Source organism: Coenobita brevimanus, chromosome 59, assembly GCF_032717465.1.
Source record: "Coenobita brevimanus isolate Jiangsu-jjx chromosome 59, ASM3271746v2, whole genome shotgun sequence".
NCBI classification, from domain to species: Eukaryota; Metazoa; Arthropoda; class Malacostraca; order Decapoda; family Coenobitidae; genus Coenobita; species Coenobita brevimanus.
The window spans coordinates 13,837,815-13,858,780 of NC_137012.1; the positions used below are offsets into that span (position 1 = coordinate 13,837,815).

Genomic DNA, 20,966 nt, shown 5'->3' on the forward strand with positions numbered 1-20,966 from the left:
GACTTTACTGATCTTCCAGAAGACCCGCTGACATGTCGTAAAAATACCCCCGCTAATACCAATACACCAGTCCTGTATGAGACAGCCCTAGCATGTATTCAATATGGACAGTGGGTGTTTGCACCGAGGTGGTGACATGTAGAGGTGTATGGAATGTAGGAGGACTACTGGGTCTTGGTAGCAGGCTGTGAAGCCTATGCCCAGAGTCGGACACACACACAAAAAAAAAAAAAAAAAAAATGGTTATAAGACTTTATTTCTTGCTTTAACATTATTTAATAGTACTTTAAGTTGCACATAAACTTCCCAGAACAGTACTGTAAATATTTAACATACAAATACAGTACTGTGGAAAAACAGTACAGCGAATCACGTGATCAAAACAAACCGTGCGCGCTGCGCTGATGTTTGAGGGTTTGGCATTTCAAGGGCCACTCGCGAAAAATTACAGTTTTCGTAATGGTTCTTTAATCTTACGTTGTCTTATACGTATCCCAGCACTTACCACGTATAATTGCGAGCGCGTTCGGCAAGAATGCATTTGAGATGAGCTTGATTATGTGTTTACATATATATACAGATAAGCCCTTAATTCACGTGAGGGTTACGTTCCCAGACCCTTCGCGTATGTGGTAAATTCGTGTATACATTCTGCCCTTGTGTGCACATAATTACGCATGTCTACAAGTATATTACATCTGAATAATACTGTTTATGCATTACATACACCTTATAAACTAGCATAAAGTATGAAAAACAACAAAAATGTAAGAAATTTAACACTGAAACCTGACAAGCACAAGCATAGGTGGAGACACTTCAGCAGTCTGGTGCACAAACCCTCACTGCCTCCCATAAGCTACATTCTGCCTTCTTTATTGTCCAAACAGTTGACTCATTCACCCCAAACATACGGTTCCAAGCCAGTTCACAGGTGTAGGTGAAGACACTTTAGCACAGTCTGGTGCACTAGCCCTCACTGACTCCCGTATGCTACGTTCTGTCTTCTTTATTGTAAGAACAGTTGACTCACCCCAAACACACGGTTCAGAGACAATTCACCATGAAGTCAATTCACCATCAAAACATGGACAATTCCGTCATTCTATAATTATACTTATTATTGATTAATTAATACTTTAATAACTAATTTTCAGGTAGATTTTATATCTCATATAAGTAAAAAACTAGTGTCCTGTACTTGCTAAATAAACTGGTATGTAAATAAATGACGGGGAATCGTCCTGACGGAGAATTGTCGCCGACATTCCTCCCTTAAGTTTGTCCAACACTTTAACTTTCACTGTCAGCAACATCACTTTACTAGTCTATTTTGGTGTGTTACCACGTGCATCACTAGCACTAGGCTTAGGCCCCATGTTGGCAGACAAGGGAAGCAGTCACTGGAAGGCAGAAAAATAAGCCACAAATAACGATTCGCGAGTCATGCATGGTTTGACCATCGGATTCAAACTGACTGTGTGGTCCAACTGACCTTCCACACACACACATACATATATGTATGCACACGGGCAGCACGTAGGCATTTTTTAATTTTATTTATTTCTCTTGTATATTAAAATTATTTATTTGAATACTATAATTTTATGTTTTAATTATTGTACAAAAAATTCGTGGATAACCAAAATCGCGTGAAAAAAGTTCACGTGAATTAAGGGCTTACCTGTATATATATATACAGGTATATACATATATATATATATATATATATATATATATATACAGTATACAGTACCCTCGCGTCCAACACGGTAATATTGTCATGCACAGGTCCCGTGTTGAACTAAAAACGTGTTGGACAAACAACAGAGCTTATGGGAAAAATGAATTATGTCAGCAACCCTAGGAAAAGTCACCCTAAATACCTACCATATACCTTTACATATATTGGTACTACTGTAATTATAATAAATGGTGCTGTACTATGAATGATAACTAACCTTTTAGGATAGTGTTGGTGGGCTTGCTGGGAATGGAAGGTGGTATCCGAGGCTGTAGGTAGTCCTACTGGGTCCCTGGAGGATGGCTGCTGGCGTCACTAGCGGGTAATGGCTGCTACTCCTCCTCAACATCCCTCATAAATCCTGCAAAATCACACTCAGAATCACTATCCTCATCCACATCCATGGAAGGTCCTGCTTCTGCCTGTCCTAGCACTCCGTAAGCCTTCAATGCTGCCAGGATCTTGTCTTGGTTTTTTATTATGGTCCTCACGCTGGCTTCATTCACGTTGTAGACCTTGGCAATGTCCACTTTCCTTCTTCCTCACGATGATTTCTAGCTTGGTGGCCTGAGGGAGGTGCCGCTGCTTCTTGAGGTTCTCGGAAGGCTTCCTAGGCATTGTGAGCAGGATAAAATGCAGTAGCAAGGGCAGAAAATGCAGCGAGAAAAAAGCACCTTCCAATGCGAATTATGTGACTGAGTGGCACTGTGGCAGGAGAAATTTAAACAAAACATCACGTGAGAGCAGAAGCATTTTTGATTGGGCGACATCACGATCACGTCACGATAGCGGGTGGGGGAGGCAACTTGATCAGAAGTTTTGATTGGCTGTCAGCATCACAGGAACGTCCAGTATGACCGTGTTGGACCAGGGTTGATCGTGCTAGAGGCGAACTCTGCGGATTTCGCCCACTTCTTGGAGCTCCGTGCATGTTATGCTAATGCACCCATGTTACAGTAATTAAATTGTATTAAATCATACTAATTTGTTGCTCTTCGTGCTGGACAAATGCATGTTGGACGCGAGGGTACTGTATATATATATATATATATATATATATATACACAATAATCCCTCCACTATCCGATGTATTAGAGCCAAAGGCATGTCTGGAAAGTGGGCCCTAGCCTCCTGAGCTTGTACTTATGGACCCTAACCTACCCTGACTCAGAAAAACACCTATACAACTCCCTCTGGACATGCATAGCACCTATTTAAGACCCAATTCACACCAATAAGGGACATAAAAGACTGAAATAAATGCAAAAGAACCAGAGAATGGGGTTTTAGAGGTGAGTATATACAACATTAAATATTCTGGGTACTTACAATAAGTCCCTGGCTCCTGGACTGGTTACTTATGGACCCTAACCTGGCCGAACTCAGAAAAACACCTCCCTACTGGACATGCATAGCACCTAAGACCCTGTTCACACCAATAAGGGACATAAGAGAATGAAATGAGGTTTTTGAGGTAAGTTTTTTTTTTTTTTTTTTTTTTTTTTTTTTTTTTTTTTTTAATAACAGAACGAAGCAAGGAAAAACAAATGGGGAAAAAAAAAAAATAATCCATACACCAGATTACTGGTGTCCTCTGTTCATAAAATATCTGTAACAGTTAGACTTGAACAGTTGTGGGTTGAAGTTTGGAGGAAAACAACTCTGGGGAAGCGAGTTCCAGAGAGATGCAGTTCGGGGAATGAAAGAATTCTGATAGGCAGAAGTTCTGCAATATAGTTGAGTGACATTTCAGTCATGAGCGCTACCAGATGCCCGTGTAGCACGAGGGAAGGCATGGAGAGGTGGCACCATGGACGCAACTTCGTCTGAGCATTTGCCAAAAAAATATCTGTAAAATAATGCAAGGGAGGCAACATTCCTTCTTACTTGCAGGGGAGGTAGTTTATATGTAATGGCAGGGTTGTTAATGATTCTAACAGCTTTATTCTGAATTTTGTCTAGTTGTCTTAATGCAACCTCTCCACAACCATTCCACAAGGGTGAGCAATATTCAAGCGGAGAGCACACATGACTCTTATAAATTTTAGCTAACTGCTTATCGGCGAAGAAGTTACGGACTCTGTACAATAATCCAAGTTTCTTTGAGGCGGTTTTAGCAAGTGATCTGATATGAGAGGTCCAGCTGAGGGCACTGTTAAGTGAGACACCAAGAATTTCAATACTTTTGGAGATGGGAATATTAGTAGCACTGAAGGTAATGTATGAATCTGGCAATATCTGTCTATTAGTAAACTGTATATATTTAGTTTTACTAGCATTAAAAGAGACAAGGTTGTTTTGTCCCCATTCACTGATTGTAGCTAGATCTTGGTTTATGGAGATGGCTGTACTGAGTTGAGAGATAGAGATATTAGACTTTGTAAATGGATGTCTGAGTGTGAATGAACTATGTAGTGTTGAGTCATCTGTATATGAGTGAACGGGATTGTGAGTGACAGATAAGAGATCATTAATATGAACCAGAAATAGGGTTGGCGCCAGAACTGATCCCTGCGGCACGCCGGCGTTAATTGAGTGGAAATTCGAATATACATCATCTACTTTTACTCTTATTTTCCTGTCACTAAGATAAGAAGAAATCAAAGGAACAAAAGACGTTAGTCCATGGCAAGGGAGTTTGGACAGCAGGGAACGGTGCCATACTCTGTCGAAAGCTTTAGAGATGTCAAGAGCTACTGCATGAGTTTCTCCAAAAAGATCAATTGATTGATGGATGGATGGTATGAGTTAAGAGATTGAGTAGGTCAATGGTGGATCTTTCGTGGCGAAAACCGTATTGTCTATCACTAATTAAGTTGTTGGATTAAAGATGTTTAACAATATCCATCCATTGCCAGACGCCATGTATCCCAAACGGGGTGGTCAAGGGCTTAGAGTTAATTGTTTTACAGGGAGGGGCACTAATCCTCCACCAACCCCACTTGACACGTAGGGAGTTATGCCAACAGCATCTGGTGGTCCCAGGCGGTCACCCATCCAAGTACTAACCAGCCCCAACGTTGCTTAACTTCGCTTATCGGACGGGAAGCGGTGTACTCAACGTGGCATGGCCTTACCAAGAGAAGATGTGACAGCTATTGGTCTGTAATTGAAGGGGTCAAACGAACTTCCTTTCTTCGGAACTGGGTGGATATTGGCTTCTTTCCATGAATTTGGGAATAAAGAAGTACGTATGCATAGTCTGAATAATTTGGCTAGGACAGAGGCAAGTTCAGGGGAACACTTTTTCAAAACAATTGGCGGACTTCCATCTGGGCCTGGAGCTTTGTTGGTAGGTAAATTGTCTAGGATGGATTTTATGAATCTTGTCTGTATTTTAAGTGGAAAATACAGTACAGTATGAAACATTCTGGGTACTCATAACAAATCCCTGGCCATCTCGCCTTCTCTCAGACTATGACAGTAAAAAGGAGTACCTGAAGCACCTGCAGTACACTGTACATGAAGTCTTGCACTGAACTTAGTCATTGCACTCATAAATCCATTTTCCTAACACTCCACACTCTAGTCTAATTTGCACTCCATTGTACCTTAATGAAATCAGCGTTGCACTCTGCACTCAAATCTTTGCACTCATAAATCCATTTTCTTAACACTACACACTCTAGTCTAATTTGCACTCCATTGAATGCCAATAAAATCAGTGTTGCACTCTGCACTCAAGTCACTACACTCAGAATTCTAATTTCTTAACACTGTGCACTGTTTTTTTCACTGCACAACACTGTAAATTCCCATGTGGTCTAGTGGTGAGTTCTTGCTGTTTATTCACTGTCAGAGTCTGAAAGTAGCTGATGCAGCGGGGTGCGTCGCTGGGACGTGGTGATGGACTACTCACTGCAGACGACTCTAAACAGAGGCGCAAACTCACGTCCTGTGGCGACTCCGCCGTGCCTGATGTGCTTGGCTGTGGCTCGGAAGATGAGGGCCTGTCTTGGGGAGACAGTGGTGTGGAGCCAGGGCTGGGCACAGTGGGGGTCACGGGTCTGAAAAAGCTGTCAATGGTTGATTGACGCAAGGAATGATGATTTTGGCGATTAATGATGCACTGCCTGAAAGCGTACACTTCCTCCACAAATCCCAAGGGCCCCATCTCCCTGTTGCAGTTTGGGTGTTCCAGGTAGTCGACAACGAACTCTACGTGTTCCCAGAGTGCGCTCAGCTTCGGGATGGCTGGAGTAGTGTCACGCTGAGAGGAGTCCGCATCATGGTTGGCATCCTTGTTGGAATCTTCAAGTTGGGTACTGACACCTGCAACTGAAGATGCAGTCTCAGTATCAGTCATGGTCTGATACCCAGGATCGTCCTCGTCGTCTTCCAACCACTCACGCTCTTTGTCCACATCAACATCGTCGCCATGCGCACGTAGACATGCATGGAAGTCATCCACGTCAAAACCTAGGAAATCGTGCTCCACATCTGTTCCAAGAAGCAGACGAGACCTGCCATTTTCAAAGAGTCTTGACAGGGACTTCCTTCCATGCACTGGCCCAGTTGTAGATTGCAGACTTGATGTTGTAGTGGCGAATGTTTTCCAAAGTCCTCTGGCCTCGCGTGTCCCGTCCCTCTCTGTGCTTGCCCTCGTCCTCGAGAACAACCATCACCTCGTCCAAAATCTTCCTTTGGTACAGAGTCTTCATTGCCATGATCACTCCTTGGTCCATTGGTTGGATGAGAGCAGTAGTATTAGGTGGCATAAACATGCACCTAATGTGCCCATTCTCAGCCACCAAGTCCATGTCGCACGGGTGGGCATGTGCATTATCAAAGAGAAGAAGGGCCTTTACCTGGTAACGCAGGATTCCCAGTGTCTTAATCTGGTAATTGATGACCTCCTTGATGAAATGGCGGTGGAATCAGTCTTTGAAGATCTGGGCAGTGAACCATGCCTTCATGGAATGGTACCAAACGACAGGAAGGACATCCATCGCCCCACGAAGACACGGAGGCTGCTTTGCATAGCCAACAATGACGGGCTTAAGCCAGTGCATGCCATCAGCAATGGCACAACACAAAGCAGATATCCGTTGCTTGCAGAGCTTGCGGCCAGGTACACACTTCTCCGTCTCCTCGGGTACAGCGTTTGTTGGCAAAGAGCGATAGAATAAACCAGTTTCATCAGCGTTGTAGACTTGATCAAGAGTGTGGCCCTCCCTTTTGATCAAGCCCTTCACTTTGTGCTGAAACTCTTTTACTCCATCCTTGTTGGCGTCCAAAGCTCCGCTATGGGCCTTACGGTTGGTAAGGCCATGTCGTAACTGGAACGCGAAGAGCCAACCCTCGGATGCCTTGAATAGAGTCTAGGGCGTTGTGAAGCCTTGCAAACTTCTCAGCAGCAGCCTTCAGCTCCATGCCACGCACCAGCACACCAACAGCACGTTGCTGTCGATACCAAATCAACGTGGAGCGGTCGACTTCAGCATACCGGGGAGTAAACATCATCTTCCTCTCCACGTTGCATTTGTTCTTCGACGAGAAGTCAGGCATGTACTGCATGAGTTTGTCATGGGATCTCTTGATGTCAGACAAATTAGATTGGGCCAGGTTGAATTCACGGAGGATGCTTGAGGTTGACCATCCCACATCCACCTTGTCCAATATCTCCCTCTTCTTCTCCAGAGTCAAAACCACTCTCTTCTTCTACTCAGGTGGCGGGGCCATCATAACACACACTAACAAGAGGCAGGAGAGCCTGCAGCAAGTAAGGCACCACCAAAAAGCGAGCACATGGGCGGCCACGATGACTAGCGTGCACACACAACAAGAGACAGGCGGTAAGTGGGGAGGATGCCGGGTCACTCTAGCAGATGGTGGCGGAACTACGCACCAAAACACAGCTGGTCCGCGCCACATGCGCCGAGTTCAAATTACAGGGGGATAAAAGTCGGATTTTTTTCTATTTTTTTGCGAATTAGGGGCATCCACCCTTGGGTGGATTCGATCCTCCAACCCTTCAGTCAGAGTGGAGTGATCTAAACCACTGAAAAACGTCAGTTCTTACACCTGTCAACCCGACAAAATCTTCCACAGGAGTACCCACTAGTGTTTAATAATATCCAGCTTAATCCTGCATCATCTTTGAACATGCTTGGGGTTTCATTCATTCGGGACTTATCTTGGAGAGATCATATTGCATCTTTTGTAAAATCTGCTTCCAAGAGATTAGGTGTGCTAAGCCGACTGTGTACCTTCTTTACCCCTGCATAGTTTTTTACTTTATATACAGGCTCTATTTGACCCTGTTTAGAGTACAACTCTCATGTGTGGGGAGGCTTCCCACATACAGCTCTTCTCAGTAGGGTAGAGTCAGAGGCTTTTCGTCTCATCAGCTCTCCTCCTCTTACTGGCTCTTTTCATCCTCTGTCTCTTCACCACACTGTTGCATCTTTATCTCTTTTCTGTCGTTACTTCCATGGTCACTGCTCCTCTGAACTGTCTGCTTGCATCCCTCCACCTCTACGACAGGTGCATAGCACCCGTCTAGCAAGCAACTGTCATCCCTTTTCTGTCCAACTCTGTAATGCAAGAGTTAACCATTACTTCCAGTCCTTCATTTATGCTACAGGTCAACTCTGGAAATGTCTCTCTTTGTCTGTATTTGCTACTTCCTATGCTCTCCAGTCTTTCAGATGCAGTGTGTCCAGGCACCTTGAAATGAATGGATCTTGAGTTTGACTCTCTCTCTCTCTCTCTCTCTCTCTCTCTCTCTCTCTCTCTTTTTTTTTTTTTTTTTTTTTTTTTTAAGGAACAGTTTGTGGGCTCCTAGCCTTTGGTTCCTTCTTTCTTGCATTAAAAAAATATGAAAGGTAATAAGCAGGATGTATTTACTCTCTCGGTATGAAGGAGGGTAACATAAGCATCAGATGCATAATCTGCTAGATTTTCCTTGAACATGAGAAGAAAATTGTAAAATATATATTTGCTTAGACATCATGAGACTTACATTGGAAAGGCCTTGACTTCAAGGCCTTTTGCAAGAGGTCAGCTCTGGCTTTGACGTCATGGTGTTCTGAAAGCCATGGCTTTGACCTTGAGGCCAGTGGAAGGCAGCCCAATTCCTGGGAGATAGGGGTTGAAAACCCACACAAGTGTAAGGTCCTGTCTAAAGTGTATATTTGTAGTGTGTTAGCATTTGTGCACATGTAATAAACATTTAATTAAGCTTGTGTGAATTTAGCTTAAGTGGAGTTTGTCTTGGCATAACAAATTGCACAACCAAATATCTAACCATTATATTGTACCTTATTTCATATTCTAGATACTTATATCTCACCCACGCTGTCCATCCTCAGTTACTGAACAATTTTTCAGCGATTGGTGCGAGCAGTTGGTGTTATGGGGGAGGAAGCCAATGAGAGAGCAGTGCTGGTGCTGTCAGCCAACAGCCTGCAAAAGTGGTATCTAGCACCAGGCCACCCAGACAGATTACTTTATGAGTGTAATGTTGAAAAGTATATCAGGGAGGGATTTGTGGACCATGTTTGGGTAAGTAAAGTTATGGTACGGCAGATTGTGCATATGGCTAGGCCTGTGAGATAAGACCCAGGATTTCAAAATATTTAATGGCTCTTTAATGAGTGTCTGGCCTACTTCACAGTACCAGAGCCTACCTCTCTCCAGCCTTAGGTGGGAAAAACAGGTCAGGATGATGATGAAATTAGAGATGGCTACTGTATGTTTCATGCTTATATCTTTATAGGACGTAAGAATGTGATAAGAATGGAGATGGTAATGAAACTCAGTTGCTGTATGAATAAGTACTGTACTGGTTGAAATGGGATATAAAGTATAGCAGCAGCACATTTGTCTTATGGTATCATATTCCTGTTTTTTGGCATATTGTATTTAGATTAATGTAAACATGAGTTAATTTAATTTTATATTCTTATACTGTATTTGATTCCTTTAAAGTCTAGATTGTATTAAACTCATTGTGCATGGGTATGTCATGAATTACAAAATTTTTCACTACATGTGCATGTTTTGTCAAGTCAAACTAATGCTCTTTGTGATTATGCCAGGGTCGTGAGCGTGCTGGAGCTACTCAGCTGAGAGTATGGTTGGTGGATATGCAGCCACTGTCAGGAGCAGATTCTGTCATGGTTCTCACTGCTGCAGTTAACCCTCAGGTGTCACAGCAGCTAGTGTATGCATTAGGTAAGTACGTATGTGCTGTTCATCTCATGTCATCATAACACAACTCACTGTCCATGTCAGGAGTCTGCAAACTAGTTAAAGTGCATACATTTTTATTCCACAACAATTTCACCTGACAGTGGAGTTTGTTACAGTTCTGAAACAAGTAAATGGGCGAAGAAACAATTGGAAACACGCACAGTGAAATAGGCTAAGTTTGTGTGTGTGTCCCATTCTGTCTATTTAAACAAAATCCAGTTTTAACCATATTTGGTGGATGAGTCAGCCAAGAGATTGGCTTGTTTTTTTAGGATGATAGGTCAAAGGTCAGAGTTATCTACCAAGGTCACCTCTCTCTCTCTCTCTCTCTCTCTCTCTCTCTCTCTCTCTCTCTCTCTCTCTCTCTCTCTTACCTACCTAATTGTAACTTTACAGGATTGAGTCAAGCTTGTATTGTCCTGTGTTTTGAACCATTTTTGTCATACATATATTTGAATATTTAAAATATTTTTGACACTATTTCATTCAGTAGTGCATTCCAGTGATCAGTTGCTCTGTTTGGGAAACTGAATTTCTTTATGTCTTCATCACCTCTTTTTGTGTAGTTTTTTGCAGTGTCCTCTTGGTGTTGCTTTCCCATAGGTTATATACCCATTTATGTCTATTTTTTCTTTTCCTGTGATGCGTTTATATAACAGTCATGTCTCCTCTTTTCAATCTCTCTTTAGTTGTAATGTTGGTAAGTTTAATTTTTCTAGTCATTCTTCATAGCTTTTTTTTTTTTTTTTTTTTTTTTTTTTTTTTTTTTGAGGAAGAAGGAACCAAAGGCTACGAGCCCGCAAAACGGTTCCTTCTAAGAAAAAAAAACAAAAACAATACAAAAGTGAGCCAAAATCAAGATATGTTCATTTCGAGATGCCTGGACACACTGCGTTTGAAAGACTGGAGATCATAGGAAGTAGGAAATACAGACAGAGGGAGACAGTTCCAGAGTTGACCTGTGGCATAAGTGAAGGACTGGGGGTAACGATTAACTCTTGCATTAGAGAGTTGGACAGAAAAGGGATGAGAGTTTATTGCTAGACGGGTGCTACGTATGTCTTAGAGGTGGAGGGATGCAAGCAGACAGTTCAGAGGAGCAATGACCATGGAAGCAGCAATAGAAAAGAGATAAAGAGGCAACAGTGCGGCAAAAAGATAGAGGTTGAAGGGAGCCAGTAAGAGGAGCAGAGTTAATGAGACGACATGCATTTGACTCCACCCTGTTAAGAAGAGCTGTATGTGGGGAGCCTCTCCACTTGTGAGAGTTGTACTTCATACAGGGGCGAATAAATCCCATGTATAAAGTCAACAACTGTGCTGGAGTAAAGAAGGAACAGAGTTGGCTTAGCACACCTAATCTCTTGGTAGCAGATTTTACCAAAGTTGTAATATGATCTTTCCATGAAAAATCCCACGCAAATGAAACCTCAAGCATGTTCAAGGATGGTGCTGGATTGAGCTGGATATTATTAAATTTTAGTGGATACTCCTGTGGAAGATTCTGTCGAGTTGATAGGTGTAAAATCTGAGTCTTAGATGCATTGAAAACAACAAGATTATTTTTACCCCGGTCAAGAGATAAGAGCCAAATCAGACATTAGATGTGCCATAGCCTCATCCCTTGTTTGTTGAAGGAACTGCTGGGATGGACGTTGCAGGAACCGAATGGAAAGGTGAAGGGTGGAATCATCAGCATATGAGTGGATAGGGGTAGATGTACAGCTTAGAAGATCATTGAGGAATAAAAGGAAGAGAGTTGATGATAGGACTGAGCCCTGAGGAACACCACTGTTAATAGATGTACGAGAAGAACGATGGCCGTCTACAACAGCGGCTATAGAACGACCAGAAAGGAAGCTGTAGATGAAGGCACAGATAGAAGGATAGAAACTGTAAGAGGGCAGTTTGGAAATTAAAGGTTTGTGCCAGACTTGATCGAAAACCTTGGAGATGCTGGGCTATTTATACCTCGGTCGTTCTCTCAGTAGGGCTAAATTCCCAAAACTGCTTCTTTTCAGACCTTACTAACTCAGAAAGTATAGCAGTTAGGGAAACAAATTAAATGCTGTATTACTCGCCAACTCATCTGCTTGTGAATAAAAGCATCTCCAGGTCTGTAGGTGGTCACCTCGATGAGTAAGAACAAGAAGAAAAGTAACTTGTGGCGCGCAAGGGAGGATTTATTCGTGCATGTGTGCGCAGCCTTGACTTTGGCTTGTCTCTCAGTGTGATAACTTCTCCATTAGTAGATAAACTAGACACACTTGCATCCAAGGCATGCCCTATGGCACTATCACTGAGCCCTTTCGTAGTATCCTTGGAAAGAGGCTACGCAGGGGTGGATGAGGCAAGGAGTCCACATGAGGTGGGAGCAGACTCAGATGTGAGGTTTAACCCTTTCAGGTCTCCTGGCCACTATAGTGGCTTTCTCGGTAGGGGTCTTCTACCCACTCCCGTGGCAGCATATTTAGGCATGAATGAAACTGTTGCTTGAGGCTGGTGAATGAAATGAGGATACGAGCAGCTCCCCAGACCCCTCTGCTTCCACCAGGCATGTGCAGATCACAATATTTTAGTTTAAACAGTCTGGGAAGAGCTAATCATGGTGGGGAGTTGGGCTGCACGTACTGGTTTTATTATACTGTTGATCTGGCAATATTTTTTACAATTTTGATATCAGACAGTTCATTTAGCAAAAGAATATTATTTGCAATATATTTTTACTGCTCGGGAGGATACATAGCTCTCATCTCTCTCCTCCCTTTCATAGCCCCCTTCCTCCAGCCCCCTACCTCCCACTGATTCCCCACCCCTCCACCTCCCTCCCTTCCACCCTCCACTTTCTCTCCAATCCCCCACCCCCTACTTCCTCCACCCTCCTACCTCCCATTGATCCCCCACCTCTCTACCTCCCACCCTCCACTCTCCCTCCAATCCCCCACCCCCTGCCTCCCGCTTAAGCACATAGTGCCACGTAACAGGCAAGCAAGAGATTACCGCGTTGTATGTCTCAATATTTATTCATTTTCTGGGTGTTAGAGTGTCTGATTGAGGGAAAATAATTACAGATTTATGATTTTAGGTTTCTAAGGTTGTTTCTGTAGCCTTTTATACATGTACCATGCATTTATTTGTTACCAGGTGAACATACATGTGCAGCGAGTGTTGCCTTTTTCATTGACAAATGATTGTTAGTGTCTCCTTACTTTTTTCTGATTTATATTTCATGAGTTTCTCACATTTCCTGGTTGTACTTATAACACTGTCAATTTTGAGAAATAATAAATATTTTATCACTGTCTCTACTGCTGCCTCTAAGTACACAGGATGATATAGTTAGTAACAATAAACTAAACATACGTACATACAAAAGGGAAGATCGTAGGCTTACCCGCATGTCCTCACCCCCACAGCCTTGGACAGTACTAAGCCTAATAAGAACAAAGTAAAATAAATTAGTCAGTAGTAACTAGTAAGTGACAGTTTTATATGGATCCTGTAACTGTTTAGTTGGTTTTTGTAGAGAAAACATCTCAAGAATCATTCACAAATCATGTGAGATATAATGTACATATATTAGAGCACTGTTTTTTATGGAAAAACATGGAAACAAACAATGCAATCATGTCGCCTATGCACCAAGAAATTACCTACCCACCGAGACGGCAATACTCACCACGCTACCACACACCACTTGCTACGCAACTTCCCATAATTTTTGCAGCACTTGTATAGTGAGTAGAGCTCTAATGTTTTATAGGCAGATGTGTATTACTTCCCTGTGCATGAATATGATATTTTTTTCTTTATTTGCAAACTCTGACTTTTTTTTTTTAAATGTGTCTCTCAAACGTGACCTTGGGACCTATTTGAGACCTGAAAGGGTTAAAAAAAACATCATCCTACACCTGGCAGAGTCACAGAGATGACTGAGGTATGCTCGCTTCAGGTGGCAGGATTCCATCCCTATCTTTTGGTGATGAGATCAAGTGGCCGCCGCTTCAAACTGTGGTGCGAAAACACTTGCAGTTATATCCCACACCCAGCGTCCCATACCCACCAATTTTGCATCGGATATAACCATCCACTGGTGGCAAGGACTTAAGCTTAGAGCTCATCTTGTAGAAGCCCTTTGTACCATTTCAGTCTTATGTATATGTTTTTAGAGATGTGGATTCCAGACTACAGATGCATACTTCCAGAGTTGGTCTAATGAATGATGTGATTATCTTTCTCAGCATGTCTTCATTTATGTATGTGAATGCTACTCTCATATTAGCAAGCAGTGTGTACATGTTCCATTCTTTCCCATTTGTGTGGTCAGCCCGTGATAGTCTGTTACTGATAATCACTCCTAAATCCGTCTCCTTTTCTGATGTGTGTAGGGTTGAACTTCCTAACTTATAATCCCAGTCTGGTCTTTTTTCACTTTTACCAAACTTTACTATATGACACTATTCCACATTGAATTCCATTTGCCATCTTTTGCGCTGGTCATGTAGCTTATTTAATTCTTTTTGTAGCTATCTGCAAGAGTCTGTGTTTGTAATTTTCCTTTGCATTTTTGTATCATCGGCAAACATATTTAGATAGCATCCATTTCCAGTGTTGTTGTCTGTGTCATTTATATATACTAAAAACATAATTGGTGCTGGCACTGAGCCTTGTGGGTTTCCACTGGCCACTTTTCTCTGTGATGAGTAAATTCCCCTTAATACTGTTCTCATTTCCCTTTTTCTGGGAAAATCTTGCATCCAACAGGACAGATTACCATGGATTCCTCCTTGATGGTACATTTTCCATAAAAGTCTTTGGTGTGGTACACTGTCTAATGCCTTCTTGAAATCCAAATAGATGCTGTCTACCCAGCCGTCTCATTTCTGCAGTGTTTCTGCAACTCTGTCATAGTAGCTTAATAAATTAGTAACACATGAGTTTCCTTTTCTAATACTGAACTGTCTTTCTGTTATCATATTGTGTTTTTCCTGATGATTTACCCAAATTTTCCCTATCAGCTTTTCTAATACTTGATTACTGTTCGTTGACAAATTGGAGAAAGAAACACTGATGTGGGACTTAGTGTGTATGGATGTTTTGCCTCATGGCTTCTACAGAATACAGTTGCTGAATATACACCACATTTCCTGTATATATAGCAGAAGGCAGTGGGGGATGTGAGGGGAAGGGAGGTATTAGCAAGGGGTGGTAGGGGGGGGCCAGGTAGGGTAATGAAGGTGAGGTCTAGGGGAAGGGGATTACAGATCATGGCACGATAACGGAGAGAAAGAAAAGGAACAAGGGACACATGAAGTGGGAATTCCTTAGGGAGAGGGAAGGAATGTTGGGTAAGGAAATAGAAGTCACAAGGGGAAAGGTATTGCTGATCCCCGAGAGAGAGAGAGTGTGTGTGTGTGTGTGTGTGTGTGTGTGTGTTTACATTTATGTAGTTGTGATATACAGGAAATGATCTATGCCCGTGGGGTCCTGTCTCTGTTTCTCAATAGGTCAAATTTTGCTTTGAACTCATTTAAGTTTTTAGACTGGATAATCTCTTTGTCCAGGCAGTTCCACAGGTTGTGCATTTATATGGAAAACAATATTTCTTTATATCCTTCTCTTAGGACTTCATATTATAATTACAAACCATAATAGATAAATAGATAGATAGACAGACAGATAGAAGCAGGAAGTCAGATGATGAGAAGGTATTGTGTCTGCGAGAATCGAGCAATGCTAAACATGCTTACACACTCTTAACTCAAGGAATGCTTTATAGGCACACGACAGCGCCTCGTGACCATACACACACATACTTACACATAGGTTTCTAGAACTTTCCAACCACAGTGTAACACACGTGACACGACCCCTGCTTCACCAGAATTTAGGAAGCAGAGGGCGGAAGGAGACAGGCCATAGAATCGGCAGGTAGTAGGGAGAACGAGCCTAGCAACATGGGCGAGAGAAGAGAGAGAGCGAGACAGGGAGGTAGCTCGCGGGACTCTACTTAACTTCACTCATGTGTGAGAGACTTTGTTAGTATTTCCAAGACAAATAAAAATAGTCCCATACTATTCTTTACCTCTCCTGTCATTGCATGACAAATGGGAACGAAGATTATCTACTTACAAAGCTACTCACGTATAACAACCGCTTGTCCACAAGTTCAATATATATATAACTGAACTACAAAACATCTCTACAAGAAGCTACAAAGTTATTTGTGAAATATGGCGGCAGCGAACGTATGAACCTCGTCTACGAATCTACAGTGAATTCCTACAAAATATCAAGAGTGAAAACAAAAAAATACCTCTCACAACCAACAACTCACAACCAGCTCCTGACAGTATTCTCTCCAACCCCCCCTCCGTCTCCACGATCATCACGCTGATTTAGAAGTGATCACACGACGTCTTGCCAGTAGTTTAACAATACACTATATTGATACAATCTTGCAATTTCTACGACGAACCAACAAACTACAACCATCTACAATCAACTACAAGTAACAACTCTACGATGCATCTGTATAATCTTCTACACGCTCCTACGAGTAGCGGCAGTCTTCATCCCACAACGAGTAAATCACAAGAGAAAAGGACCGAGAAAACATCGAGAAAGAAAAACAAAACAAACAAACGAAGAATGAGACACGACTCACAACTCACAACCACCAGACCTCACCCTCCTCTCTCTGCTACATCCATCCAACCTCCACCACTGACGCAGGAGTGAAGAGGTCAAGACGACGAAGCAAATACCAAGTCCATATTCACAACTCATCTTCACTCAAGTTACTCATCGCTACTCATTCACTCACCACAGCTACCAGTGTGGGAAGTCGACGTCATCATGCGTGCTTGCTGAAAAGACGCCACGTCAGTCAACTCACCACCTGCACCATCATTAACACCATTCCCACCACTGTAAAAATTAGTGAGTTACGTAGTTACTTCATTTATACAATACACTGTGATAGACAATAAACTTCTGCACAAACGTATAAAACATGCTGTATAGTTACAACTTAAATACATATACCTACTTCAATTATTATTCATAATTCAGTCATTAAATACTTGCACCAACAATAAATATTCTACACTGTATATATTCATTCATTTATTATAGCATTTATTTACTACCAACGAGTGTTACTTCTGGTTAGTACTTGGATGGGTGACCGCCTGGGAACACCAGATGCTGTTGGCATAACGTTCTCCCTACGTGTCGAGTGGGGTTGGTGGAGGATTAATGCCCCTCCCTGTAAAACAATTAACTCTAAGCCCTTGGCCACCCCATTTGGGATACATGGCGTCTGGCAATGAATGAAAAAAAATACGTGTTTCATACATACAGTTATACATTATTACATCTACAAAGTGATAAAGAAAATATACTATCACAGTTACTCAGTGAGCAATTAAAAGAACTGTATTAAACATTTATTAATTAAAGCTACCTAGTGGAAACAGATAAATTAAGTTATAAGGAAAACCAGAAAAAAAAAAAAAATGGCCAACACAAATGACGTTAGCAAGAATGAACATCTTCAACACAATCGTGAAGACAAAGATTTCCACACAGTGCTGACACATATATTGCACATGATAGGTACAAGTGAAGAACAAGTCAGTGTATATAGTTAATACTGTATATAGTGTATATATATTTTTTATATAAAATAACAAAATATGGGACTATATAATATCATTTTCAGTAATATCTGTGCAATATAAACTAAACCTTAAAAAAGGATCCCAAGGAAATTAGCCAGCAATTATGCAACCATGAACAACACAGAAAAAGTGTAGACAAACGAAGAAAAACAAACTATAGAAAATCAATACATACAAAAAGAAAAAAAAGAAAGAGAGAAAAAGAAATAGAGTAAGATCACATAACAGACAAATGAAAATAAGTGTAAGTGTTACTACAAATGCCAAAATACCACATAAACTACAAACAAAAAAGCAAATTGTTGTCTCCACAAGCTAGTGGCATGACACATCATATCATCGACCGCAGCATGACTGGATTCAATGTCAGAACTGCAATTATTATAATTATGTAACTACAAATGATATGTAACAATTATGTAACAACAAACGATTGCATTATGTTACACTTGCTACAATTATGTAACTACAAACAATATGTAACAATTATGTAACAGTTGCATTAACAAGATGTAACTTTTATGTAAATTTAACTACAATTATGTAACTACAAACAATATGTAACAATTATGTAACAGTTGCATTAACAAAATGTAACTTTTATGTAACATTAACTACAATTATGTAACTACAAACAATATGTAACAATTATGTAACAGTTGCATTAACAAGATGTAACTTTTATGTATCTTTAATTACAGTTATAAGGCCAACACAATTATGTAACAGTTGCATTAACAAAATGTAACTACAATTATAGACCAACACAATTATGCATTACCACAATATTATGTAACAATTCATAAAATGATACAATTATGTATTACTGCAATGTTACTACAATGTAACAATTACAATACATTTATGTAATAATTCACAATGTTACAATTATGTATTACCACAATGTTACTACAATATTATAAGTCATACAATTATACCACAATTCTATACTACCAGTATCATCATACAAGTTAGGTGAAATATTAGACATTACTAAAGGGATAACTCAATATGTAATGTATAACCTAGCATTATTACCATTGCACAATTATATGCATATGTCTGTTATACATACACATCTTACAAAATGTCATACAACAACCATTGCATTTATTCAAATATGTATACAACTTGTTAAAATGTAATATTACTAGATCATTGCAATTTACTATGAATATTATATGTATACAATATTATAATCAATATTATGTACTAATAGATTAGCATATGTCAATGATGATTGCTGTCGGAGGACCTTCAGCGGTGTGGCCGAGCATATGTTAGGACTCCATATTATAATTACAAATCATAATAGATAAATAGATAGATAGACAGACAGATAGAAGCAGGAAGTCAGATGATGAGAAGGTATTTTGTCCGCGAGAATCGAGCAATGCTAAACATGCTTACACACTCTTAACTCAAGGAATGCTTTATAGGCACACGACAGCGCCTCGTGACCATACACACACATACACACATACTTACACATAGGTTTCTAGAACTTTCCAACCACAGTGTAACACACGTGATACGACCCCTGCTTCACCAGAATTTAGGAAGCAGAGGGCGGAAGGAGACAGGCCATAGAATTGGCAGGTAGTAGGGAGAACGAGCCTAGCAACATGGGCGAGAGGAGAGAGAGAGAGAGAGAGAGAGTGAGACAGGGAGGTAGCTCGCGGGACTCTACTTAACTTCACTCGTGTGTGAGAGACTTTGTTAATATTTCCAAGACAAATAAAAATAGTCCCATACTATTCTTTACCTCTCCTGTCATTGCATGACAAATGGGAACGAAGATTATCTATTTACAAAGCTACTCACGTATAACAACCGCTCGTCCACAAGTCTAATATATATATATAACTAATCTACAAAACTTCTCTACAAGTTACTACAAAGTCTTTTATGACACTTCAAGCAGCTTGGCTTTTTCAGTTTCATTCTGTGTCCTCTTGTTACTCTCCCATCCCATACAAACAGATCTTTTCTGTCAATTTTTTCTACTCCCATTATGGCCCTGAACACTGCAATCATGTTGCCCCTTTTTCTCCTTTCTTCTATGGAAGGCAGATCCTGCTTTTCCAGCCTCTGTCTGTACAACAGACCTGCCAGGTTAGGGACCATCTTGGTTGCTGTTCTTTGTATTCTCTCAATCTTGTTTATATCTTTCTTTTTGTGTGGGGAGCACACTACTGCTGCATATTCCAACCTGGGGCAGATCATGGCCACTATCAATTTTTTCATCACCTTCTCATCCATGTAATGAAATGCTACTCATATGTTAGTCAAGAGTTTATTCTGTGTCTCTCTAACTGCCTTGTTAATGTGTTATTCAGGTGACAAACTATCCTGGACCAACACTTCCAGATCTTTCTCTTCTCTCGCTTTTTTATTGGTTCATTACCCATCAAATAATTTGGTGATGGCCTCTTGGTACTTTTACCCATTTCCATTATTTTACATTTTTTTTGCATTGAATTTCATCTGGCCCCAATCATGAATCCTATCCAGGTCCTCCTGCAGCATTTTGCAGTCTTCCTCAAGATCTTTGTATCATCAGCAGATAGCCTTGCATAACTGTCCATTTCATCTACCGTTTGGTTTACGTAAATCAGGAACATTACTGGTGCTAACACCGAACCCTGTGGGACTCCCTTGTTACTTCCCTCCATCAAGACATCCTGTCCTTTATTGCTGTCCTCATTTGTCTGTCTCTCAAAAAGTCACTCATCCACTCCAGGAGGTTTCCCTTCAGTCCTTGTAAGTGCTACAATTTCCACATTAGTCGCATGTGGGGTACCATGTCAAAGGCTTTCTCCAAATCTAAATACACACAGTCCACCCAACCATCTCTCTCATGTAGCACGTCAGTCCTTCTTGAGTAAAAGCACAACAAGTTGGAAACACATGACCTTCCACTTCTGAATCCAAACTGACCTTCAGCCAAAATATTCATCTCCAGATGTTTTATCCATCTGTCTTTCATGATTCTCTCGCACAATTTTGCAGTATTGCTGGTCAGGGACACTGGTCTATAATTCAGGGGTTCTTCCTTGTCTCCTGCCTTATGAATTGGTACCACATTGGCCATCTTCCATTCCTGAAGCACTTTCCTATCTTCCAGAGAATGCACAATTAAGCCGTGAATCATATCCACCAGTTGTTCTCTGCATTTTTTCAGTACACAATTAGAGATTCCGTCCAGACTTGGGGTTTTCCTTACATCTTGAGTTTCAAGTAATTTATACACTTCCTGCACTTCCACTTTTATGTCTTTTTATCCATACATTTCTAGTCACTCCCTCCTCCTCCACAAAATCCCTTTCTTTAGTGAAAAC

At 41.1% G+C, this 20,966-nt stretch overlaps 1 protein-coding gene and 1 pseudogene across 1 annotated transcript in view; one reads left to right on the plus strand and one right to left on the minus strand.

Annotated features, from left to right (window-relative positions):
* The window catches only part of Nup133 (nuclear pore complex protein Nup133), a 600,491-nt gene that overhangs the window by 128,261 nt on the left and 451,264 nt on the right, over positions 1-20,966 (plus strand). Inside the window, exons 6-7 of the mRNA XM_080274695.1 lie at positions 9,077-9,250; positions 9,787-9,922. Of these exons, the coding sequence (XP_080130821.1) occupies positions 9,077-9,250; positions 9,787-9,922 (310 nt within the window). The remainder of the gene's footprint in view (positions 1-9,076; positions 9,251-9,786; positions 9,923-20,966) is intronic.
* LOC145402997 (5S ribosomal RNA) lies at positions 4,705-4,822 on the minus strand (annotated as a pseudogene).